The sequence below is a fragment of the Terrapene carolina genome, unplaced genomic scaffold (genome assembly GCF_002925995.2).
Source record: "Terrapene carolina triunguis isolate 2854851 unplaced genomic scaffold, T_m_triunguis-2.0 Scaffold21, whole genome shotgun sequence".
Taxonomy (NCBI): Eukaryota; Metazoa; Chordata; order Testudines; family Emydidae; genus Terrapene; species Terrapene triunguis.
The window spans coordinates 42,206,953-42,233,212 of record NW_020664372.1 but is presented as its reverse complement, the minus strand read 5'-3'; the positions used below and the strand labels follow the sequence as shown (position 1 = coordinate 42,233,212).

General features: G+C 37.4%; 1 protein-coding gene across 4 annotated transcripts in view; it reads right to left on the bottom strand.

Annotated features, from left to right (window-relative positions):
• REV1 (REV1 DNA directed polymerase) overlaps positions 1-26,260 on the bottom strand; it is a 94,556-nt gene that overhangs the window by 30,673 nt on the left and 37,623 nt on the right. For 2 of the 4 annotated variants that reach the window (XM_024213552.2, XM_024213560.2), the window contains exons 8-16: positions 23,951-24,067; positions 18,746-18,878; positions 15,929-16,057; positions 15,014-15,168; positions 11,596-11,715; positions 8,915-9,135; positions 3,642-3,814; positions 1,466-1,568; positions 147-312 (exon numbers count right to left, since the gene is read on the bottom strand). In XM_024213552.2, coding sequence (XP_024069320.1) covers positions 147-312; positions 1,466-1,568; positions 3,642-3,814; positions 8,915-9,135; positions 11,596-11,715; positions 15,014-15,168; positions 15,929-16,057; positions 18,746-18,878; positions 23,951-24,067 — 1,317 coding nt within the window. Of the gene's footprint in view, positions 1-146; positions 313-1,465; positions 1,569-3,641; positions 3,815-8,914; positions 9,136-11,595; positions 11,716-15,013; positions 15,169-15,928; positions 16,058-18,745; positions 18,879-20,667; positions 20,839-23,950; positions 24,068-26,260 lie in introns of those variants that run through there. The other 2 variants (XM_024213570.2, XM_024213578.3) reach the window with 2 other exon arrangements.

Genomic DNA, 26,260 nt, shown 5'->3' with positions numbered 1-26,260 from the left:
TATCTTTTCTTTGACCAACTTCTGTTGGTGAGAGAGACAAATTTTCCAGTTTATACAGAGCTCTTCTTCAGGTCTGGGAAATGTACTCGGAGCGTCACAAGTAAATACAAGCTGGAACAGATTGTTTAGCATAAGTAGTCACTGACCTTCTTTATGTTCTTCTTCTGAACATTTCTTAGTTTTCTGAACATGGAGAAGATCGATAACTGAATGTGATCCCCTAGGTAAATGTCCAGATGGTACTGATGAGCGAGAGGAAACAGCTGAAGTGGTTTTATTGATGGGAACTAACTGATGCACCTGAATTCCAACCTCAAAACAAAAACACATTTTGTATCCTTATTTCTAATCACAAAGTCAAGAACAGTAGCAAATAAGAACAACTTAAGCAGACAAATTTAATGGAGTTTTTTTTAAATATATAAACTCCCCCAACCCTCCTAACCAAACCCATCAACTTACTACTAGAGGAAAAATATTTTGCAGGTACCAAAAAACAAAATCAGCCCCCAAAGTCAACAGCTAAGAAATTACAAAAGTGCCACCCTTCTTCATTTCTCTGGGGTAAAGTAAAGAAAAAGTGTGTGTCAACAGGACAATATGAACAATTTATATAACTTATATTGGTTTTAAAAATTATACAAACTCCCCAAACTCAAACAAATATATATGTTGCAACCAGGAGTAGAAATTTGTACTAACTCAGAGAAGTACCCATGACAGCTGAAAGATGTACCAAATGAGGGATACTATTTTTTTTCTTCCAATTCACTGATCTAATCTATACTACACTTACCACTTCAGTATCTGAATATCAGACAAACAGTGAAGGTCCATGCCAAGTGCACAAGGGCAGGGTTTCCCCCAAAATGCAATACTAACAAACATACTTTCATTTTCTACCAGATACATTTCCTGCCCGGAAAAGCTTCCCTCACCTTTAATTTAGTCCAAAATAATATCCAAAACAAAATTGCAGAAGTATTCTTAAAAATTATTTTGCCCAATTCAATGGTGCACCTGGGTACCATTTGCAGGCTTACCTCCAACTTTCCTAAAATCTTGGACGGGAAATCCTGAGATAGTATACGATAGGCCACACAGAGCATGAAATAGGCGGTGGGGGGGGGGGGTGTCTGCTAGGACTTTTTTTATGTTTACATAGCTGGGATATTATTCACTGCCAATTAGTTTTATTGTAATTGTGATATTAAACTATGAAACTGTGAAAACTCTCTCTATAAAAATGGCATGTTTGAGCTTCCACATTTCTATTCTAAAAAGATTACTAAATTAAGTGTACTCAGTTTACAAATAGTCAAGTTGTACTTTATCATATGTGAAATTATTACCCTGTTAATGTCAATCCAAGTCTGTGCAGCCTAAGAAAGTTGCATAAAATATATCAATGTAGAGCGGGAAATGTAAAAAACAGAAACTTGAACTCTTAGTTTTATTAACTCACCCCTCGCATATCTGATATGTTCAATTTCATTGTGTGAAACATGTTTAGTGTTTCCTTCCCAATTACTTTTGCACTATCTGTTGCATGGTCAAGAGTTACAGTCCTGCAAAGAATAAAATACAGTTAAAGAAAAGATGCATTACAAAATCGTAAAGAGACTTTACACTATTAATTCCAGACATCATCTCAAAGAAAGATATACTACTTGATACCATAGAGGAAAGTAATTTCTCAGTCTACGAAATTGGAATATTTTTTAGGAAAACTAGGACAAATACACTATGGAAACATTGATTAAAATCAATACTTATGAGAGATGATTACCAGTCTAAGACAATTTAAAAAAATTCTGGATTAAGTTAATAGGGAGGAAGGGAGAAACATTCTTGTCCTCAATAATTAACGAACATTAATGATCTGATAGGTGAAACATCGACGTTTTACTGAGACCCTCCTAATATGTATATAGCAGCCAGAGATGTAGGGGAGTCTATAGCTACACTATTTCAGTCGCAGTCTTCTTTCCTTCAAACCCCGAAGGGTGTACTGGTGGCATCAAGCTCCTTCTTTCCCACTCCTGCCTCATCTAACACCTACTATCTTCTCCCAATATTGTCTCATTGCTCTCTTGTATGTCTCCGTTGCTTGGCCTGTACCTACCTAGCTTTTGTCTTGTCTTATACTTAGATTGTAAGTTCTTTGGTGCGGTGACTATATTTTTGTTTTCTATTTGTACAGCACCTAATACAATTGGATGCTAGTCCAAGACTAAAGCTCGTGCTCTAATAATACATATAATAAACAACATGCCTCACAACTTTCTAACCTCTGAGGTATATTCTCTTCACCTTTCCTCCTCTTTTCTGTAAGTGCAGCTGTCATTTATTGTTCTTAATGTTCCTTTTCCTTTCTTTCTAATTTGGACACATTTGGCTCTCCTTCCTTTCCTCTCCAATATTCTCCATTTTTATCCTGGATGAGTTCAGTTTTCAGACTGATGATTGATTCTGCTGCTTCTCACTTCTTCTACTTTATTTCCTCCTCTAGCTCTAGATCTACTGCCCAATACATCTATGAAAGGGATCAGTATTAATACTTTTCATATGGGACAAATCTATGCAGTAATAATTGATTTGTGTAAAGCATTTGTACAGCATGCCATTCTACTTTATTGAAAAGACTTAACTGAGACTATTAGCTTTGGAAAAACCCTATTTCATTCTATCTATATCAACAGTATTACATCAGATAGTTTCACTCCACAAACAGGGTGCCAGAGCTTCTCTGAGATCTAATCTTATTTTCAGCATAATACAAACAGGTGGATGTTCTCAAGGTCACCTTTTATAAAAATATTAATATTTATTCTGCGTGTACTTCACCGACATCAGTTTGAGAGTGTACTATCAGACTTTTAACAACAACAACAACAAAAATCAATCATTTTAGGATTTGCTGAATTCAAGGAACTGTACACTTTAATAGGTATTTGGCAGGCAATTAGTGCTACATACTGTAGTAGTGTGTCAGTAAGTATTACCAATTATTACTTTATTGTTTAAAACGGGAAAAAAAGCATAAAGCCTGACTAAGCCTAATTTTTTTTAAGGTTTGTAATTAGCCTTCTGGAATCTCTGAATCCCTGAAAAGATTTATTGGAAGCTGATCATCACAAAGATTAGATTGGGGTGCTCTGATTGGTGCTGCTGATTGTACTACAGTGCTGAAGAAAATTAACACAATTTTTAAAATTGTGTCAAGGTGGGTATTTGCAGCCAGCTGCTTTTCCCGCTTATTTCATGACCATCACAATGAAGTTCCTTTTCTCCTTCTAAAGGAGACTGGAAGGAGAGATATTAGTCTCTAAACTCCTCTAAGATTACAAGAGGAAAATGTATTTACGACATTTTTTGCATGAAAATCCTAAACTATAGTCATGTTTCTATAGGAAAACAAGATCACCACCTAGGACTATATTAAGCAAAATGTATAGGAAGTTTGAGAACACTACTGCAGCTATTATATAGTTATAGATACTATATAAAGCCCAATTCTGCAAGGCACTGAGCACCTTCAGTGCCCTTTATGTTTTATTGGGAGTTCACGAGGCTCAGCACACTGCAGTAGTGGGTCCACACCTATATATTGATAAGTTTTTAATTCTATGCAAGGTTACCTGGCAATGTTGTCACAGATTCCATGGCCTCCATATTTTGCAGGCTCTACAGGGGCCCCAGCCTTTCTGACCATGATTTTAAGAGTTAACCGTTTTCCCTTCATCCCAGCAGCTTCAAGTCTATGTTGGATTTCTTCTGAAAGACTCAGAAGGAAAGCTTCTGCTTCCTTAGGCTAAAAGGAAGAAAAAAAAAGTTTTTTTATCACTGTCATGCATCTGATGCAGAGAGCTAAAATGTCTTTAAAAATTAAAAATATGTAAGTTAATTTATTTCATGTAGTTTTGGCATGAAACTAAAGGATACACTATATAGATTTTAAAAATAAAAAAAGAGCACAGCCAACTGACTACAGCAAGAAAACTCATAGGTAAAAGTGCCTCTTTTTTGCCTCTGAATAGGAGAATTTTCACTGCATGCGTACTGCTATACTGATGTATGACAAATCTGAGGTTACAAATTTCATATCATTTTGTCATTTGTAGTGAGAGGAGAATGTTTTGGCAACATCTGAGGTAAATCACACACTTTTGAGATGTGGAACATTGAAAAATTAGTTTTATTTTTCTACAAAAAAGTGTAACTTCTTTGTAGAGCCATCGTAAGAACAGCCTGATACACAAACTTCAAGTTGTTTTACTCAAGAGATTTTAATGACAACTAGTACGAACCGTGAAAAGAGGAAGTTACTCACCTTGTGCAGTAACGATAGTTTTTCAAAATGTGTTTCCCTGTGGGTGCTCCATTGTAAGCATATCTGCACCTCTAATCAGAGATTTTAGGTAGTGGTGTCAGTTCAGCCTGCACATGTGCGCTCCCTCCCATGCTGCCTCAAGGCTATCTACACTGTGAGGGTGAACCCCCCCCCCCCCCCCCCCCCCCAGTTCCTTCTCTACACAAAGTCCCTTATAGAGAATACTGAAGTAGAGGGGAGGAGGGCAGGTTATGGAGCACCCATAGGGACAAACATCTCGAAGAACCATTGCACAAGATAACTCCCTCTTTGCGTAGTGTCCCAGTGGGTGCTCCACTGTAAGTGGCTTCACAGCAATATTCTCCATGGAAGGCTGGGACTTTGGAGTGGAGTCAGTTACTACAGAGAGTACCGTGGAGGGCAGCAGAGGATGAATCTCCAGTCGCACCATGATCTGTGAAAGTGTGGACAGAGGCCCAAGTTCTCTGTTCCGCATAGTGGATTCCCAGGGAGTGTAATGTGGCCCGGGAATCCTTCAAGGTGTGAAGAGAAGAGTCTGTCTTCTCCGCGAAGAGCTTGGGCCCTTCAAATGGGAGATCTTCCACTGTAGTCTGCAGCTCTTTGGGCGACCCAGAAAAGTGTAGCCAACAAGATTGTCTCATTACCACTGCCACAGAGACAGAGCGGGCCATTGTATAGGCTGTGTCCAGTGCAGTCTGTAACACTATTCTGGCTACTAACTGGCCCTCTCTGACAATCACCTGAAACTGTTCCTTTTGTCTCTCCGGTAAATGTTCCAGAAATGCATTGAGTTTCCGATAATTAATAAAATTATATTTGGCCATGGATGCTTGGTAGTTTGCGACTCTAAACTGCAATGTCGCTGACAAATATGCCTTCCTCTCAGAGGTGTAGCCTTTTCCAATCACAATCGTATGGGTCGACTTGGCGTGATGTTGCTTGCGTCATGCATTAACCACATCAACTACGATGGAGTTGGGCTGTGGATGTTGAAACAGGAAGTTTGCCTCTTTGGGAGGGATGCAGAATTTTTTGTCGGCTCTCTTGCCAGTTGGTGTCTGCCAGATGACTTTGGCAGGATCTAGAATTGACTCATTAATTGGGAGGGCAATTCTGGACGAGTAGGAAGTGTGCAGAATATCCACCAGTGTGTGATGTGCATCTGCTACCTGCTGTAGGGGAAATCTGCAGCTGGTCTGCCACCTTCTTAGTAAGGCCTTGCAAGTTCTTGAAATCATCAACTAGTGATGGGGGGAGGAGCATTACAGCCTCATCGGGCAAAGATAAGGAGAAGTTTGCTGGAGGGGTAGCTTCCCCTTCAGGACTTTCCTCCTTTTCCTCAAGTTTCCTCCTCCTCTGGTTCAAGGGCTCTGGATAGTGACGCTGTAGGAGACCATCAGGCAGACTCTTTCTGAGAGACATTAAACGCCCGTGAAGTATGGGATTTGTACGTTGCCCAAAGATCCCAATACAGCCATGGGGAGGGGAAGATGAGTGGTGGGCGTGCCCAAGGGGGCCCATATCATGATCGTGGTTAGTTCGATGGACTTGAGGAAGACCCTTGTATTGTGATGGTGGGCCACGATGAGAGGCCAGGGAAATGACATCCTCCTGGTCACTGTCAGACTTGTTACTGAGTAAGGGGGGCACTGGCTCTAGTATTGGTGGTACACAGCCCGGTGCTGAGTGCGATTCCGGGTGCCAGGATGTACTCGATAGCAGGGTCCCAGTACTAAATAATGGGGATTGTGGTTCTTCCCCAACTGTCAGGTCTCTAGGGTACTGGAACTCTTACAGTACCATCGGCTCACTCGGTACTGTGGAGGAGTGTCCGCGGTATGTTGTCCGTACTGATGGTTGTGAAGGTGCAGAGCGTTCCCTAGATCGGAGCTTTGCCTCACCCAACCGAAGGTTTTCTCAGTGCCGCTCCTTTAGAGGCGGTAGAGTGTTTGTCTTTGTCCTTAGAGGGCAGTACCACAACCTCAGAGCTTGAGCGCCAGGTGCGTGTAGGCGGTGCGGCAGAGCTCATAGCAGAAGCACCCTGATGTTTCTGGGTACCGTGGTTCGGAGCAGCCAGTACCAAGGTGGCCATGCTGGGGAACCCCTCTGACTGGCCAACGACTCAGTTTGGGGGCTTTGAGCCCTTTCTCTTGAGACTTTACAGGCGGAATCTGCTGGTCTTTCCATGACTCTAACCTCTTTGAAGTTGAAGGCTCCAGGGATGATCCAGGGTCAGCACCAGAGTCCCCTGGAGGCTGAAGTGTCTTCTCCATAAGGAGGAGTTTTAACTTCAGCTCCCTGTTCTTGCAAGACCTCAGCTTTAACTAGGGGCAGAGGGAGCACTTCTGAGGGATATGTGACTCTCCCAGGCACCCAGAGGCAACTCTAGAAGCTGGGCATTCCCCTGGGGAGGGAGGTATCACCCTCTAGCAGTGAGGAATGCAGAAGAAAGTTCTTTCCTCTTCTTTTATTCACCCCTCCCTCCCCCCCCCCCCTTTTTTTTAACTGAAAGATCTTAGAGAGTCTTCTAAAGACCTCTGGGGCGGGAAACATAAGCTAAAGTTCTTTTCTTTTCTTATCCTAAGGGGATAAAATGGAAACATTAACTACTAAGGAGAACAAAAGAAACAAAAAAGGACACAGATAAGGAAGGGACAACTGCTGGCTCCTTCAGTGCTAGACAGCCTTGAGGCAAACCACCAGGGAGGGAGAGTGCATGGGCAGGCTGAATGGACACTGCTACCTAAAATCTCCAATTAGAGGCACAGTGGCACAGATACACCTACAGTGGAGCACCAATAGGGACACTATTTGAAGAAATTCAGAAGATAAGATTTTCCTTGACATGCATGGGAGCCTAAGCAGTCAATTTCTGCACAATCTGAGCACTCACTTCTATCTTTTATGATTGCTGCTCTAAACTTCCAAGTGAACTTCTTAAGTCTGAAGCAGCTGCAGTACTTTTGCTGAGGATCACCACCAAAGTTGTCTATACTCCTTGGCAAGCTGCACCTAAATTCAATGGCTTTACTTAAGGATCCCTCAGTGAACACTGCTTCACAGTTTAGATCAAATAGCCTCATGCTGCATTTAGCAGCATTTCATCCGTTTTTTCTTCATTTAATATTATGAAATTAAATGAAAAACTCCCAACACTGATGCAAGAAAGTTTGAGAAATCAAGCACTCAAGAGTCAGGAAATTACAAAAGGAAAAGTTTTCTACTGCACTCTCAGACCGTGGCCATGAGGAACCCTACCCATTTCTTTTCCTGATTTCCAAGTGAAAAGTAATACATTAAGGTTTACTTAATATTAAATTTAATCTGTACCATAAATTATGAATGATATGCAATGTGATCAAATTAGAATTTTGGTAGAAACATAGGTTAAAAGTTTCAAACTCTAGGTGCTGAAGTTAGGTTCCGAGGGATTGCCTAAACAAACATTTAAGTGTAAGTCTGTCACGCACAAGTCTGCCAAGCAATAAGTGCCCATGTAGACTCTGTCATGCACTAGAAGTTACCTAGCGTGCTTTAATGCAGTGGCTCTCAACCCTTCCAGACTACAGTACCCCTTGCAAGAGTCTGATTTGTCTTGCGTAGCCCCAAGTTTCACATTACTTAAAAACTACTTGCTTACAAAATCAGACAAACATTTAAAAAAAAGTGTCACAGCATACTATACTGAATAATTGCTTACTTTCTCATTTTTACCATATAATTATAAAATAAATCAATTGGAATATAAATATTGTACTTACATTTCAGTGTACAGTATATAGAGCAGTATAAACAAGTCATTGTCTGTATGAAATTTTAGTTTTTACTGACTTCACTAGTGCTTTTTATGTAGTCTGTTGTAAAATTAGGCAAATATCTCGATGTACCCCCTTAGAAGACCTCTGCATACACCCAGGGGTCCGTGTATCCCTGGTTGAGAACGACTGCTTTAATGTACCCTGCTTTGAAATGGTAGTAGATTAAGTGTTTGTGTAGACAAACCCCTGGATTGTTGTTTTTATTCTAAAGTCAATGAGAAAGGCAGAGGCTCCCTCCCTCTCCAATCTGGCATTTGGTTTAAGAACCTGAATATGGATACGGAATCTAACTTTAGGCATCCAGGTATGAAAATGTTGGCCTTAAATTTTTATAATTTTCATACATATTTAATTTCTCAGTCTTACCATTACACTAACTTCCTTTCTGAAGGTAATAATTATTTTAACATTGTTATAGTTAATAAAAGATAGAAATTGGTTAAAAATCTGCACTAGGACAGTCTAGATATGGTATTATGCATTGCCACATGGGTAACCAGAATTTGAATTTCAGTCTGGTGAATCATTCCCGGGAACAGAATGTTAGGATGAGAATGATGGATTGTCAATATGACTGCTATGATTGTGGCTGTAATAGAGTGATGGCTTAAAAAAAAAAAAAAAAAATTTAAATGAGGGCATTCGGAATATCCATGGGAAACAAGGAGGATCTTCTGCTGTGGGAGGAAGTCTTTCAAATATAATATTTAATCCTCCAAAACGAAAGACCGTTTTAGTTTACCTGAGTAAACCTTATACCATAGTTGATCTCAGCTGAAACAGATTTTCTTTCCTTTTCTGTTCGAACAGGTCGGTCATCCAAACCACGACAGAATCTGTAGAGCATCTGTCCTGTTTTTGGACCAAATTCCTTCTGGAGTTTTGACATAGTAAGATATTGTAGGTCTCCACAGGTTTTAATTCCGAAAGATGCCAACTTGGATTCCATTGACCTACCAACTCCTAAGAAGATAATAAGTAATTTTGTTCTGTTAAGTCTACACAATCCAGACAAAGTTCATTATTTTTAAAGCACTACCATTCTCTTTTAATCTTAAAATGCCTGGTATCCAGTTCAAATTTTAAGGCGCGATTGGGGGAAAAAGCACATTGGATGCATTACGATTGACCAGCAAATTTTGTATCATGTACAGTATTTGTTTAGTCTGACTGAATTTTAGTTAAGAGCCTAATTTTGCAGTTACTGCTGTCTGTATGCTTGTTCCAGTGTCAAGACTTGCTAACCTGTGCTTGCAGGACATTGCTTTTAACTTGTAGCCCCCTTGGATAATGACTGTCTTCCATACTTTGTACAACAACTGAGCACAAGGTCAGTATTAAGACAGTAGTCTGATTAATACACTTGATCAATCCAAAATAGCTCTGAAACCTTACACAATCAAACAAAACAAGTGAGATATATTTGCAACTGTACACAAGTGTTTGCACCTAAAAGGAAACCAGTAAAAATTCTAGTTATTTTCAATGCTACTTGGTTGGAAACATGTTATTTCAGAGAGGAAAAATGGCTCAAATTATTAGTGAGGTGAGTTACGAACCATCTGAAAATTGTAAGTATCCAAGTGTGTTAATTTTTAGTGAAATTACTGATTTATAAAAAAGTAATAATTTACAAATTAATCATAACTTATGCATTTACACTACTATAGATAGTTAAAGTTAGAATATTCGGACAATCAGATTCCATCTTTTAGGATCTCCATTTTATAATTTAAATGATGTACTGACACTGAAAACACTACGGAAAGCACTAAATGCAAGTGACATCAGAAAACTTTAAAGGACTTAAATTAAGCATACTACGTTATACTATAGAAAATTAAATGTAATTAGACAAAAATGGATAGATAGTACAGGTTAGATGAAGAGGGCAAACTAAAAAAAAGTTATGTATCAAGAAAAAAAAAATCAAGCTTCTAAAACCTAATCACCTGTAGGCAATCTATAGTGAGCTATAGTCAGAAGTGAAATTGACAAATTAAGTATTAATCTAGTTTTAGCATTATATATTGAGGAACTTATGGATAATGATGCTATTTTCAAATATTTTATATGTCTATTACAATATCTTTCTGTTTTGTTTCCTTATATGAAATAAATCTACATTAGCTTTGGAACACATTCCTAAAACAGCTGTGCATACAGTTTGAGCAAGATTAAGTACCCATTTATGCTCTGTATTTCAGTTATCCTTTATTAATTTCAGGGTCTTACCTCTCAAACTGTGTCAGGTGCATACACTATAAAGGTAACATGCTATCCTGTTACATACAAGAAAGCACTTTGGCTTACAATTGCATAACTACAGTTGCCACAATTGAGCAAATTTCTACTATTCTTCCATGACACAATCCACACAGATTCCTGTACCTCAAGTTAGTGGTAAACTAAACAATTGGAGACCTTTATATACAATAATTCAATGAAAAACAATGTTGTCAGTCCTACTTCTATGTCTATTATGGCTAGATAGTGTACACAGAAGTGTTAAGGTGTTTTAGTCCTATTGTAGTTTCCTTTTCCATTGTATTCTCCACTCACTATTCCATCTTGCATTGGCTAATTTCAAGGAATACTTCCTTCTTTCAACTCAAGAATGCCCAATTTTCCAGTATCTCCTCTTCTACATTCCACTCACTGACTTTTTACTTCTCCGCCTTCCTTGTTTTTCCTCCAACCCTTCTCTTACTGGGAATTTCCTAATACCAACAAGTTTTAAGAAAACCATCCATCTTTTTACCCCCTTTCCTCTCCCATTTTTCAGTCATGTCTCTTCATCCTTATTAACTCCCTTTTTCTGGTGCCTTCCCAAACTTCAAAATTCTGCCAGTGCACACTCCCTTCTAAAAAAATATTCCCTTGATCCTGACACCACCTACAATACGATTTTCAACCATTCATAACAGAGCCAACTAACCAGTCGGGCAAGCACACTATACTAAGACTTTTCATTACATTCCTAACAGTAACTACCCATGTATAGTGACTCAGCATGAATTCTGCTGGAGATGTCACACCCACAAATTAGTAGTGCAAAAGTATTCAGGCTGCCAGAAATACTAAACTGAGTCCATCCCTTGCCAACTCACCATACTGTATGGCTTTGTAAGGTCTTTAATAAGGAATTTATTCTTGAAGATACAAAGAAAAAATGTAAAATGACAAGAGAAATGAGAAGGAACATTCCAGTATTCAGCAGATAATCCTAAACATGAAATATCTTCATTTTGCAGATTAGATAACCTTAAATAATGGCCAACCTCTTTTACGTGAAATTTGGGAAAAATAATGAGACCCTTGATTGATACTGGACACCATTTTGCAGCTTATAGCAAATTCTAATGTCAGCCTGAAAAATCCCTGTAAAAGAAGGACATCAATAATTCAATTAAAAAAATGTACCTGGAAGATTGCTAACTAGCTGACCTCTAATAAAATCATCCACTTCCTCAGGTTTTAAGTGATACTGTCCATCTGGTTTTGCTTTGCGAGTTGCCATTCTGGCCAGCAGAATATTGGAACCTGTAAAAGTGAAAAAATAATTAAAGGATGCCAATGCTGATTTGTGCCATCACAAACAGCATTTTACTAGTCGGAGGATGAGGAGAAAGGTGCAGAGAGGTATAGCCACATTTTAATCTCGCTCCAAATACTGCTTTGGATTTTTTGTTTAGTATTTACTTGTTCCTGCAGTCCATGCTTCCATTTTGGCAACTGGTAGGATTTGAGGGAAAAGGGATATTTTTGCAACACTAACTTGTACTTGCTAAATTACAATAAAAAACAACCATTACAAAATACTTTAAGTCTCCAGTGAATGTTCTATACATGTAGCAATAGACATAGGAGCTATCAAAATTGTTAAAAAGTAAAATTACAGCATCTTTGTACTGTAGAATCAGTGATACGCAGACTGAGGCTCATGAGACACAAGTGACGCTTTAATGCGTCTCCTGCGGTTCTTTGCAGCACACATTATTAAAACAGTGTGATTTAATTATTTATCAATCTAAGTTATTAACCAATCAGGATGCTTTTAATATGTAACTAACCAATTGTAGCTGATAAGAAAAATATGTGGTCAGTCATTTTGCAGTGAGAATTATATAGTACAGGGGTCGGCAAACTTTCAGAAGTGGTGTGCCGAGTCTTCACTTATTCACTTTAATTTAAGGTTTCGTGTGCCAGTAATACATTTTAACGTTTTCAGAAGGTCTCTTTCTATAAGTCTATAATATATAACTAAACTATTGTTGTATGTAAAGTAAATAAGGTTTCAAAATGTTTAAGAAGCTTCATTTAAAATTAAATTAAAATGCAGAGCCCCCCGGACCGGTGGCCAGGACCCAGGCAGTGCGAGTGCCACTGAAAATCAGCTTGCGTGCCACCTTCGGCACACGTGCCATAGGTTGCCTACCCCGATATAGTATATGAAACAATGAATTCTCACTACTGTGGCTCTTTTGGATAATGGTGTTCACTAATTTGGCCTCTGAACCCGACGTCTGAGTATCACTGCTGTAGATCATTCTGAAAAAAGATGTTACATTCAACTTAAGTATAATAAACTGTCTATCATACTAAAAAATGAATTATATGAAAGAAATGGGTATTTCTGAGCCCCGTTACCTGCTAAACAAGAATAAAATTCCATTAGTTTTACTATTAGAATGCCCCATAAAATCAGAGTCAGGGGGACATTTGGCACACTTTCAGAATTTTTTTGTGCTTACAGGTTTCTTCATGTCCAGCCAACTACCACTCCAATATGGTGCGCTAGCATGTCTCATTCTGTGATATCATTGCTACCAAAAAAACCTTGCTGTAGAATAGGGCAAACTACAAAAGGTTAGGTAAATGCCACTATTTACAATGTGTTGTTCCCGGTCTCTCCTGTCCCCCCAGGGGTTACATTATTTAATGTCTTTTTGGTAAATAATGATGGTAATGCAGATATCATGGGCACCATGCTAGGAATTATATTTACGACACAATCAATAAAGGATTCCACGTCCAATTTTCCTTTGGTGTCCCATCCTTTGCCTGTAATACGTCACTTCAGACTTCCACCATTCTACCTCTCTTAGGTATATGGCTCCCATTACTGTAGTATCTAAGTGATTCACAATCTTTACTGTATATATCCTCACAGCATTGTGTGAAGTGGGAAATACTACTATACTTATTTTACAAAATGGGAAACTGAGGCACAGAAAAACTAAGGCCTTGTCTACACACATTCACAGGTTTTAATTTAATTGGCTTAGATAAAATGGCTTAGTTAAGCCAGTGAAAGCTCTGTCTGTGTGGATGCTCTTATTTCAATCTAACTTAAATCTGTTCCCAACTGACTTAAGCTAAACCAAAAAAAAAAAAAAGAGTTATATCAGAGATAAGAGCATTCAAACACACCTATATCAGAAATAAGAGTGTCCAACACAGGAGTTTGCACTGCTTGAGCTATATAATCAGTTTAAATTCACATCTTCGATTATATTGCTGCAACCTTCCCAAGGAGACAAGGCCTAAATTACTTGCTCAAGGTCTCACAAAGTACACCTCTACCTCGATATAACGCTGTCCTTGGGAGCCAAAAAAATCTTACCGCGTTATAGGTGAAACCGCGTTATATTGAACTTGCTTTGATCCACTGGAGTGCGCAGCGCCCACCCCCCCCCCGGAGCACTGCTTTACCATGTTATATCCGAATTAGTGTTATATCGGGTCACGTTATATCGAGGTAGCGGTGTATGTGGCAAAGTAAAGAACTGAACCCAGGTCTCTTTCAAGTCACAGGCTTGTGTCTTAGCCATTGGGCCACATGTCCTTTGTTCCAATCATTTTATCCTGGTCTAAGGTTGAAGTCCTTGTACTGTTTCCCCATCATATGAAGTTTTAGAAAACCACTGGATACACAGTAATTGCAGACTAGTCTCTTTTTAAAAGTATTTAGTATATACTCATTACTGGAACAAACATTTGACTGGAGGAATTTGGTTCTTTCAACCACTACGAAATTGAAATCAGAGTATAAAGGTATGCTCAGAAATTGTATTATTTTAAAACAAAGAATAAGCACATTAAATAAGGTTATAAACGGTTTCAAATAGGTCTCAAGGCAAGGCATGACAAACAGGAATCTGGAGAATTATATTTAAAGTTAATAACAATAATGAATAAGAGATAATGGGAGAAGTCTACCTCCAAAGAGCTACCATAATGGATTTCAACTTAAATCAGAAGTGAATTTTAATGGTCTCAAAATATTTATTCCCAGATTCTCATTTTGATAATATGATTATGAACAGAGAGAAAGGGGGAGAGAGAGGGAGACAAGGAAAAAGAAAAAGCAAGAATGGAAAATTTTCGAAGATATGAATTCATATACTGTACCTCCTACAAAACTGACTACCTCTACTTTTAGTGAACATGTTTCATGACCTATACCAAGTCATGCCACCCTACAGCCCTTTATTACTTTCCCTTTTTATACAGGACGGTGACTGAATAGGTTTTATCCTCTTTCATTTGTCAATCTATTAGAAAAGATATCTTAATTTTTATTTTTAAATGAACACAAAGTGTCCCAGAAGTGAAATTATACCACACTGTCAGTACTAAAAAGGGAGCTGGTAGCAACCCCTAAAGTTAGGTTGCTTAACATTTTCCATCAAGGAATTTTTTTTTAATACATTTATTTTAATGGCAATGTTTTGTGTATTTCATGAAAACTCACTGTTTTAGAAGTCCCTTATGTAATTTTGATATACCCAAGGATGGCAAGTGACACTTGTAAGTAAATATGAAATAAAGTACTAACCCATCCCAACAGAGGCAGCACATTTAGTCTGGTCTTTGATTTCGGTGCGGATAGCACTTGCAAATTCATCAGGAGTCAGTCTGGTCTCTGCAAGGATTTCAGTGATATCTACTAGCGCTTCATCACAACTGACTGCTTCGATGTTATGAGTATAGCTAACAACACAAAGTAAAGGAGGTGAAACAGCAGCAACAGCTCACCATCTGTTAAAACAAATATGCAGCAAGTAAAGTCTTCCTTTTGTGGTGGTATTTCTCTAATTTTTTATTCTCATTATCCCACACAACTTAGTTAAGCATTTAAAAATATTAATATAGCAAATTACAGTAGCACTACTGTCTAGGACTAATTTCAGTATGAATCATGCTTTTAAAAGATTAGTTGGAGAAGGAAAGTTAAATATTTTATTCTTCACCTAAAAATAACTGACTCCTTTTTTCCCCGCACAGTCAAATGAAATAAAGAAATAAAATTTTCTTTAAATTTATTCCACAAAAATTCAGTTCTTGAAAATGTGTGTCTAAAGAAATGTTGGTGTCTTGGAAGGGCAGCAGCACATACAACACTTGCTAACTGAAAGCCACAGTCTTCTCCTACTGAAGTCAGTGGAGGTTTTGACACTGACTTTTACAGGAGTCAGACATTGATCATTTTGCAGGATTTGACCTCAAGATACAGAGCAGCATAGGGGGAAATCTCACTCTAAGCTGACTACCCTCCATTATCCAGTCAAGATAAAAAGTTACTACAAAAGGAAGATCTGAGATGGGAATGGTTTGGAAGGGGGGAAAAAAATGGGGATAACAGACCCATGAAGATGAAAATCCTGGATCACATAATGGCATTTGGGAATGTGGCAACTGAAAACATGCTTGATCGATGCCAAAGATTATACAAATACATAATGCACTTTACCTGGCCAGTGTCTCATACACTGTCTGTGTAACTTCTTTGTATGCATGGAAGTCATATGGAACTGCTTGAAGACTTGGACATAGCTGTTTTGCTTGGCCAAAAAACATTCCATTCTTTACCCCAACTTCTCTAAAATCAAATAAAAGCAAGTAAGTTGCATAGATCTGCCCTTTGCAAAAAAAAAAAAAGAAAAAAAATCAGATATTTACAAGATGAAGTGTTTGTACAACACCACCTAGCACAATGGGTTTCCAGCCCATACCCAGGGCTCCTAGATGCCACAGTAATACAAATACATAATAATAATAATAATAATATTCATACTTTCCCATCCCACTACTCCAGACAAAGAACAGATATACAGGAGTTTAATCCACCCACGTAAACGGTCTAATTGATGCAAAAAGTGATTTGCACTATAGTAATTAAATTCAATAATTGTAAGATTTTTGTGCTGTGTGTCTCAAACAATGAACAAAAGCGGGGCTATTGGGAATATACACAGTAACTTATTTTAAAATTAAATATATATGTATTTTAGACAGGTCTTGCCATCTCCTGCTCTAAGCTATGACAGAACATGCACTATGCAAAACAGTACAACTCTGCTACAGCATGGAGAAGGAAGGCGGATCAATGTGGTTTATTTTTTTATAATGGCACAATTTTTTAAAGTTATGTATTGATCAAATAAATTAAATCTTTGAAAAACAAAGCCAAAAAAAAAAAAAAAAAAGCAGCTCATCTGCCATAAAATACTCTATCCATGGTGATGATAAATGTGAGGGTGTTATTTGCACTAGAAACCAATTAGGGATGTCGATTAATCGCAGTTAACTCATGCAATTAACTCAAAAAAATTAATGGTGATTAATCACACTGTTAAACAATAGAATACCAATTGAAATTTATTAAATATTTTTGGATGTTTTCTACATTTTCAAATATACTGATTTCAATTACAACACAGAATACAAAGTGTACAGTGCTCCCTTTATATTGGTTTTTATTACAAATATCTGCACTGTAAAAATTCACCTCATACAAGTACTATAGTGCAATCTCTTCATCATGAAAATGCAACTTCCAAATGTATATTTTTTTTGTTACATAACTATACTCAAAAACAAAACAATGTAAAACTTTAGAGCATACAAGTCCACTTAGTCCTACTTCTTGTTCAGCCAACCGCTAAGACAAATAAGTTTGTTTACATTTCTGGGAGATAATGCTGCCCGCTTCTTATTTACAATGTCACCTGAAAGTGAGAACAGGCATTCACATGGCATTTTTGTAGCCAGCATTGCAAGGTATTTACATGCCAAATATGCTAAACATTCGTATACCCCTTCATGCTTTGGCCACCATTCCAAAGGACATGCTTCCATGCTGATGATGCTCGTTTAAAAGAATATTAACTAAAATTTATGACTGAACTCCTTGGGGGAGAATTGTATGTCCCCTGCTCTGTTTTACCTGCATTCTGCCATACATTTCATGTTTTAGCAGTCTCAGATGACCCTGCACGTTGTTCGTTTTAAGAACACTTTCACTGCAGGTTTGACAAAACACAAAGAAGGTACCAATGTGAGATTTCTAAAGATAGCTATAGCACCTGACCCAAGGTTTAAGAATCTGAAGTGCCTTCCAATCGTTGGATCGTTATCGAGCAGAACCAGTCATCAGCATGAATGCATGTCCTCTGGAATGGTGGTTGAAGCATGAAGGGAAATATGAATCTTTAGCACATATGGCACTTAAATATCTTGCAACGCCAGCTACAACAGTGCCATGCAAATGCGTGTTCTCACTTTCAGGTGACATTGTAAACAAGAAGCGGGCAGCATCATCTCCTGCAAATGTAAACCAACTTGTTTGTCTGAGCGACTGGCTGAACAAGAAGTAGGACAGAGTGGACATGTGGGCTCTAAAGTTTTGCATTGTTTTATTTTTGAATGCCTTTTTTTGTACATAATTCTACGTTTGTGAGTTCAGCTTTCAGGATAAAGAGATTGCTCTACGGTACATGTATTAGGTCAATTGAAAAATACGATTTCTTTTGTTTTTTACAGGGCAAATATTTGTAATAAAAATAATAATATAAAATGAGCACTGTACACTTTCTATTGTGTTGTAATTGAAATCAATATATTAGAAAATGTAGAAAATATCCAAAAATATTTAAATAAATGGTATTCTATTACTATTTAACGGTGTGATTAATCCAGATTAATTTTTTTAATCACTTGACAGCCCTAAAATCAATATATTATATATCTTTGAGACTATATTTAAAACAAGTTATTGTAGGCACTGGATGTTCCCCTCTTGACCAGTCTATTTGGGGAATTCAGCACACAATTTGTGGAAAAAGTACCATTAGATTTAGTGATCAGGACTTTAATTTTATGCCTCATCTGAGCCTGACCTCCAATAGTACAAAGTTCCTAATGCCATGAAAAAACATTGGTTCAGTTTCAGAGAGAAGGATGTCACCTATTAAATCAACAATACCACTGTGTATGGAACCTAGGGATTTTCTTTAGTGGCCTTGGCCCAACTGAAATATGCTTAGCTTGTGAGAACTGATTAGATCACAGCTTGAAACATGGTATTAAAGTAAAAAGGGAGAGCAAACACATTTTCCCTTCTTGTGCTGGTACCTAGCATAATTTATTTAAATATAATTTCTGAAACAAAGACTAAGTGTTCCATGTTTGCTTAAATTCACCCAATGTAAATAGATATTTCGCCTGCTATCTGTGAGCACTGTATGACAGAACTTTACAATCAACATGACAAATAATTTCTACCTACCTGGCTTCATAACTACAAGATGCAATTTCAGCCATTGACAAACCAGAGATATCCAAGTCAGCTCCATTCATCTCAGCAGAATCTGGATTCTCCCCGATTGATGAGTCCAGTTTATCAGGAATTCTATTTTCTGCTTGGAAAATAATATTTTATATTTTGTTCTTACATTATTGTCTTAATGGTTCAAAAGACTTATTTCATTCACAAATAATCAATGGATTACAACTGAAATTTTTTCAGCAGTTTCTGCGCTCATATTTTATGATGAGAAATTTCTTCACAATATATTGGTTCACATCGTCCAATAACTGATTAGGTCAACAAAGAACTTACCCATATATTAACACCCATCTATGGGGTTGATCTCTGGAGGACAGTAAAATATGACGCTACTGAAGAATAACTATACACCTCTACCCCGATATAACGCTGTCCTCGGGAGCCAAAAAATCTTACTGCGTTATAGGTGAAACCGCGTTATATAAAACTTGCTTTGATCCGCCCCCCCGGAGAGCTTCTTTACCGCGTTATATCCAAATTCATGTTATATCAGGTCGCGTTATATCGGGATAGAGGTGTACTTTCTTTTTTCACATTATCCGAGACCAACTTGTAGATGGCTAGTGGCCAATAAAATTCAGACTATAATAATACTGTGAGTTGAGAGAGCCGTTAATACCCAACGTGGTTGTAAAAAAAGATTTAATTGCCAAACTACTGAGGTTTCTTTAAGCTACAACCTATAAACTAAATGCAAGACACTCAGAGCTTATCAACCATTTGTCTGAACAAAAGAATGTCATGTTTACACCCATTTTAAAAAAAGTACAAGAATATAGAATTTCATCTCATAATGCAATTCTACAGCTCAGCCTCCTTGTAGCCTAGTACTGACATCTCTACTTTCTAGTAATTACTTAAACTAAACATCAAGTAATTTAATTTAGACACCTCAAATCAGAATTTTAAAAGTTAAATGAAATACCAAGAATATTTTCAGATCAGGAAATAAGCAAAACATGTAAGCCTTGCTGGATACTTATATGTCCTTCACAACTTTCAGCTTCATTGATAAATTCATAGACAAAGTTTCAGTTACTGGCCTCTGATGACTCTCTTACTGGGATTCAAAAGCACCTGATTTAGTATATCATTCCAAACTTCCGCTAGACCATAATGATGCAACACTAAATACTCCAATCTCAGAATATTAAAGAAAAGGATGACACAGATCTTTAGCTAATTCTATAAAACCTACTTTGAATGAGCAAAGGCAAAAAGACTTAAGAATCATTCAAGCCAACTGAGTACTACATACATATGCAGAAATGTATGGTAGAGAGATGCAGCAAACTGGGATAAAGTAAAGCATTCTCTATTCTATTCTGTTCAGATTCTTATTCTCCGCACATCAACACGGTATCTAAGTATCTCTAGATATGCACACTGACTCTTAATTGTAGATCAGCCAGAAAAATTGAGTAGCTGCAAAAAACCCAAAGCTCTGAAATCTAATCAAGAACTGAACTCTAAATGGTGAAATCTCAAAAGGACAAAAAGCTACTGCTTGCTTTAAAGGAAAAGTATAATATACAACTTAAGATTTGGTTTTCATTATTGCAGTCTATTTAATACAATATACCTTTGTAATATAATACAACATACAAGTTATAGCTGCACAGTGCCACACTGCCCAATAATACAGTATGGCAGCAACAACTTACAGATTAACATTTTTAGTTTGAAAAGAAGTATGTTGCTATCTCCACATAAAGGTGGTTATCAGACCAAAGAAAGTGTTGTAATGGGGGGCAGAATCTGACTCATGTGGGCATCTGCCTTTCTACAGAACTTCTGCTAGTTTACTTGTCTTTTTATTTCTTAAAAATTTGTTTTAATGTTTGATGGGCTCATTAAGTTACCTAAGATGTCAGAAGTTGCAAATTTATGAAGAGCAAAATTATGGCCCAAAAAAGATAAGAATGACAAGAACAACGTATTTAGTTTGTGCCTTCCTGTGCCCTGGCCTGAGATGTTGTTGTCATCTTGTCTATCTTCACTGGGCTCGCCGACCTTTTCCACAGCGTAGCAGAGCAGATCCCCCCATGAGCTGATGGAGTCACTTCATGTGAAATTCCGGGCAATGCAGAACACATTGTCCTCACTGGAAGGCAAGGTAGAGAATCTCTCATCAAAAGTTGGGAAACTAGACAAGTGCATGGTGAATGTGGAGCAACACATGGAGAAATCAGAGGCCAGGACCCCAAGTCTGTGAAAAAGAAATCGCTGAGAATAAATCTGTGAGTAATATGGTAGTTAAAACTGCTGCTCTTTAGAATGAAAATTGGAGATACTGGAGTGGAGGGAAAGAGACTAAAAACATCCACGTCTTGGACATCCTGGCTAGGAAAAGAGACCCCAACCTCTGAATTGTGTGTGTACACTAATTCCTTAGTTTTCGGACATGAATGTTAAAGAAGATATCAACAGAGTGTAATTTCTACCACTCAGGAAGCTGCTCCAAATTGGACATACAGGGTGAGAAAGACAACAAATTTTAAATTTAAAAGTTATATAGTTTTGGATGAATCCAAAAAAAGAAAAAAGAAGTATTTCATAAAGGATCCAAGATTCTACTGTTCCTAGATATTTGTCCAGCAATCCAGACCAAAAAGCAGGAATCAGTATCACTGAAGAAGCAATTGGCAAAAGCAGTAGTTGAAGCTGAAGGAATCTGTACCTGGTCAAACTAAGTGAGTCACAGATTTATGTATTTATTTTTTTCAATTTGGAACATTATTTCTAATAAGCAAGTTCTGGAGAAGGCAAGATCAGAGAACAGTTTGGACAGCATGAGGCATCAAACAAATGAAGTTTACTCTATACTGGAGACTCCGTGTAAAAATGAATTTAAATAAAAAATACTCGGGCCCAATTTTCTTCTCATTTACACAAGTATATCCCCAACAGGTTGCACATGTTTAACAGAGCACAATTTGGCCTTTTGGGTTTTTGGTATCTTTATAAAATAGATTTAAGTTTGTTTCACATGATCCCATGTGCCTACTGGACCATATTTACATGCAGTGCACAGCATAGTTTGTTCCTGCTGTGAAGTGCTTCATGTGCACTATCTAGGATGTAGCGAAGTTAGAGTGGCCTATGCAATTCACAGTACCACCTTTTCAATTAATGCTACAAAGTAATGCTCAATCACTAAATTCATTTTGTTTTCCTCAAGACGACAATCTGATACATTTTTATGAAAATCCATAATAGTCTCTCTTGATATAAGTTTGGTATGTTGAGATAAAATTAATAAAAAGAGACTTTTAAAAAATGTAATGAACCTGCAGTTAATAAGATACATACTTTAAAAAGAGTGCCAGGGAGGGGGAAAAACAAAAACCAAAAAACAAAAACCTTTTGGCAAACTACAGGTTGTACAGTCAGGCTGTGCATTAAGAAAGAAAGAGCTGCCTGCCTGCCAGTAAGGGAGGATGCTGAAGTAAAAGGACTGAATGTGTGCACTTCCAGAAAAAGCTGCTGCAATAAAGAACAATGAGTTTGTAACATACTGAACTTGAGCCCCAGTGAAACCTTGCACACTGAATATCATAGAAGAGATACTGTTAAATTTGTGTATCACACACAATATGTTATTCTTAGCTAATCTTCCTCAATTTTATCTAACTAGCTAGCTTTCCAAGACATTTCTAAATTGTAACAAATGACCTTCTTATCAAAACACATTGGCCTGGAAAATGTTATAGAGTGCCTATATTTAGAACTGTGCTACCAACTGTTCACTGACAAACTATAGTGCAACAAGGCTGAATCCCTATAAACAATAACTGCCCTTAATATAAACCACTCAGTCTTATACATGGCACTATGAATCAATTAGATTAAGTTTGAACATCCTAAAAGGCACTAAGAAAAGGTGGAGTGACAATGGGGTCTACATTTTTTACTTTCTTCCTGTTTTACTTTCTTCCTGTTTAAGCAGTGATTATGCTATTGCAAAACAACAAAGGGCACCTATTATGGTAGATATCTGCTTTCCATTTTTCTTCCAAGATCTGCTTAATTTATTGACAAAGCCAACTTTTTTCTGTTAATACTACAGAAACAACATAGTTGTGGAAGATCAAACGATTCTATTCTATCTTGCACATCAACAAAATTACTAACTGTGGTATAAATTCTAATCCAACACTATTTGTTGATTCTGCTGCTGGAGTAAGAAGTGAAAAACAATCGGATTTCCAGAAATTAAGCTGAAATTAAATGGTAGCGGTTAGAAATCTCTTTAGACTTCTAAACTGAGAAAAAAAATAATAAAATAACGGGGAGAATAAATATAAAACAAGCTATTTATTTTTAGTGTGTCACTTTTTTCCCCACACTAAACATACTTCAGATTGTATAAACACAACTAGTCTTAAATGCTGTCTTAACAGTAATTTATGGTTGATACTTGTATATTGCTACTTCAGAACACAAAATGTAATAAAAAGAGTTTCTAAAGTACTGTGGGAGAATGAGAAATTCTTTAATAATCAATAACAAATGCCTGTGTTTTGAGGGAACAATCTTTATAGTGAGGACAGAATTCATTGAATTCTTCAGGGGCTTTCCAGCAACTGAAATATTCTAAAAGGAAGCTACATTAAGTCTACAGGTTCAGACATATATAGCTCAAAGACATATATAGCTCAAATATATAACTATATTTAAGCAGCCAGTTTCTCATTGGTCACATGCTGCTGTTTCTACAGTTCTCCTCTGCTTTCTAATAAGTCCTTTTAGCAACCTTAACTTTTGATATTTTGTACTGGCTCCTCTGTGATATACTGTTACTCAGGTTCAAGTGATCACAGATGGTCTATGTTTATCTTATTTTTCAAACAGGACATACACATTTACGGAAGCACTATACTTTATTCCTATCCCTAACCAAAAAGGAAATAAAAAAATAAACTACCCTAAAATATATCCACATTCTCAACAAAATTAATTAGCAGAATGTAATGATGGCAAACTATTACAGAAGCAATTTATATTGTCAGAGACCACTATCCTATCAAAAATTAATCTCTCTAAAGTCAACTCAATGAAAAGTATTTATCCTTAACTTTTTACTACTTTAATGAGAGATTCTTCATCAGCACTGTGATTTTAAAATCAGACTCATTTTTGTACCTGCTTTGCCATTCAATATCTTATTCTGGTAATACTGCCATTCCAGCTGTGGGTTTGCACCAGGGCGAAGTGGTGCCCTTCCAGCACCTCTGTTGCTTGTAACAGCCACTGGTTTTCCTGTGAAGAATAATTAATTAAAGTCAGTATATAATAAACATTTACAGTAATAGCACACCAAGGCAAAGTTTCTGACAACGTTTACTTTTCTTTAATTTTGTTCACTTCTTTCAACACCATTCTTTCAGGGTTATCTAATCTTCTGGCATTAAGGAAGCAGCAGTTAAGGAAGTGACTTGCATTAGAAACAATAGTTTAGTTAACTGGTTACAATCTCATGTCAAAAGGAGAAAAAAAAGTGGAGAAATCTTTTGAAACAAACACTAAAAATCCAGCTATGCTAGTTTGTGTATAAGGACTTACCTAAACAGAAGATCCACAGTTTAACTAGACATCTGATATTGTACCAATTTAGTTGAACCATTGCAACCTCTATGCATTGCCATCTTACATCAGTTTACCTTGCCCCTGTCACTTAACTAAAGTAAGCTAATGTAAACCAGGTTTAAACTAGTATAAAACAGTCCACACACAAAGGTGTAACAGTTTAACTAAAATGGTGAAAGACTAGTTAAGCCAGTCATAACTGTATGTTTAGACCAGGTCTAACCTCTGACCATTCTGGCCTAACCTTTCCCCATTTTAATCACCTCTGAACTTTTCCATGCTTGTTGTCTCTTTTGGGCTGATTTTTTTTGGAACACTTCAGCACAAACAGTGCAACCACTTCCATGAACAGGTTTAAAGAACAGAATGTATTTTTTTATGTTTGCAAATTTATTTTTAATTTTATTTATTTATTAATAAACAAATAAATAAATAAATAAATAAAAATGTTAGAAGCTCTAGCCCCTCTCTCCAGAACCTGGAACAGAGATTTGAAATTTGGCAGGGAGATAGCCCTGGTGTCAGAGAGGCACCTGCGTCCCTATGAAAATACATCCAGATCTGGCAGACTTATAAACTTATGAAATTTGCCATTTTCACAGTAGAGCTAACTGGTAAAATCTCTGAACATTCCACCTGCATTGAGCATGCTCACCAGCCTCAGTGAGCATGCTCCCTTGCCTCAATGTCCCTCTGTATGCACTTTCTCCCAGACCCCAGAGCAAAAGGTCTGGACAGGCACTGCAGTAGAATGTCTTTTGGCCTACAGGAAAATGTACTGAGCTAGGACCAAGGAGACAATGAGTTCTATTCTTTCCTTTTCCACTTGACAGCCCTTAATGAGCAAAAGGCCACATACTGCTTACCTTAGAAGACAGGCAAGCATAATTCTCACTATTTACAGATGGGGTAAAAAAGAAAAAAAAAAAAAACAAAAACAAACTAAAAAAAAAAAAAAAAATCACATTTGGTATCCACGTTGCCTTTCAGAATGCTTGTGCCAAATCTGTATGATTATCTGTTCTGTCTGTAACCATGCAACCACTTCTCCTTCCACAGCCAGGACTTAACCCCAGGATTTCTGATTCCCAACATTCCTCTGTTCTCTGGCAAACAGTTGCATAAGACACTGGAAAAGATAACTGCATAGTATTACTACCAGCTACTCCTTTAGTTTATCAGTGATCTGTGCTGTGGATTTACAACTTCTGCATTCGGAGCCGGCTGATGACTCATGCAGGAGAGGTTCAAAACAGTTCCACATGTAATTTCTGTTCTTGAGGTTTAGCCCTCCCTCCCCCAAAAAGCCTCCCTAGGAAATTACATAGGAAAAAATATGTTAAAAATCCATTAAGGGTTGCAAAATCGGGCACCCATAAATTAGGAAATATCTGAATTCAGGTTGCCTATGCTTAGAGTGACCAGATGCCCCGTTTTTGGGACTTTTTCTTATATAGGCGTCTATTACCTCCCACCCCCTGTCCCGTTTTTTCACAGTGCTATCTGGTAATCCTACCTGTGCTTAATAATAAATAAATAATAATAATAAAAGATAAGTCATCCCAACAGGGTTCAGATACAGCCCAGCTTTCTCCCCATTTCTAGTTTTGGAGGGCTATGCATCTCCAGTTTTCACCATTTCACACCTTTGTCTGCTGAGAGTGGGGAAAATATTTTCTTCTTTTTCTCCTTGGTACTACATGCTGGAAAGGAGGCAATAAGAATTCCACTCTGTTTCTTCCACATGTATCCGTTGAGTGTGGGGCACTGAGCAATATGATCTGCCAATATGAGCAGTGTTCTCATACCATCAGGCAAAGTTATTAGAAGAAAAGCACTCACCAAATCAACTTTCCTTGTTGTTAG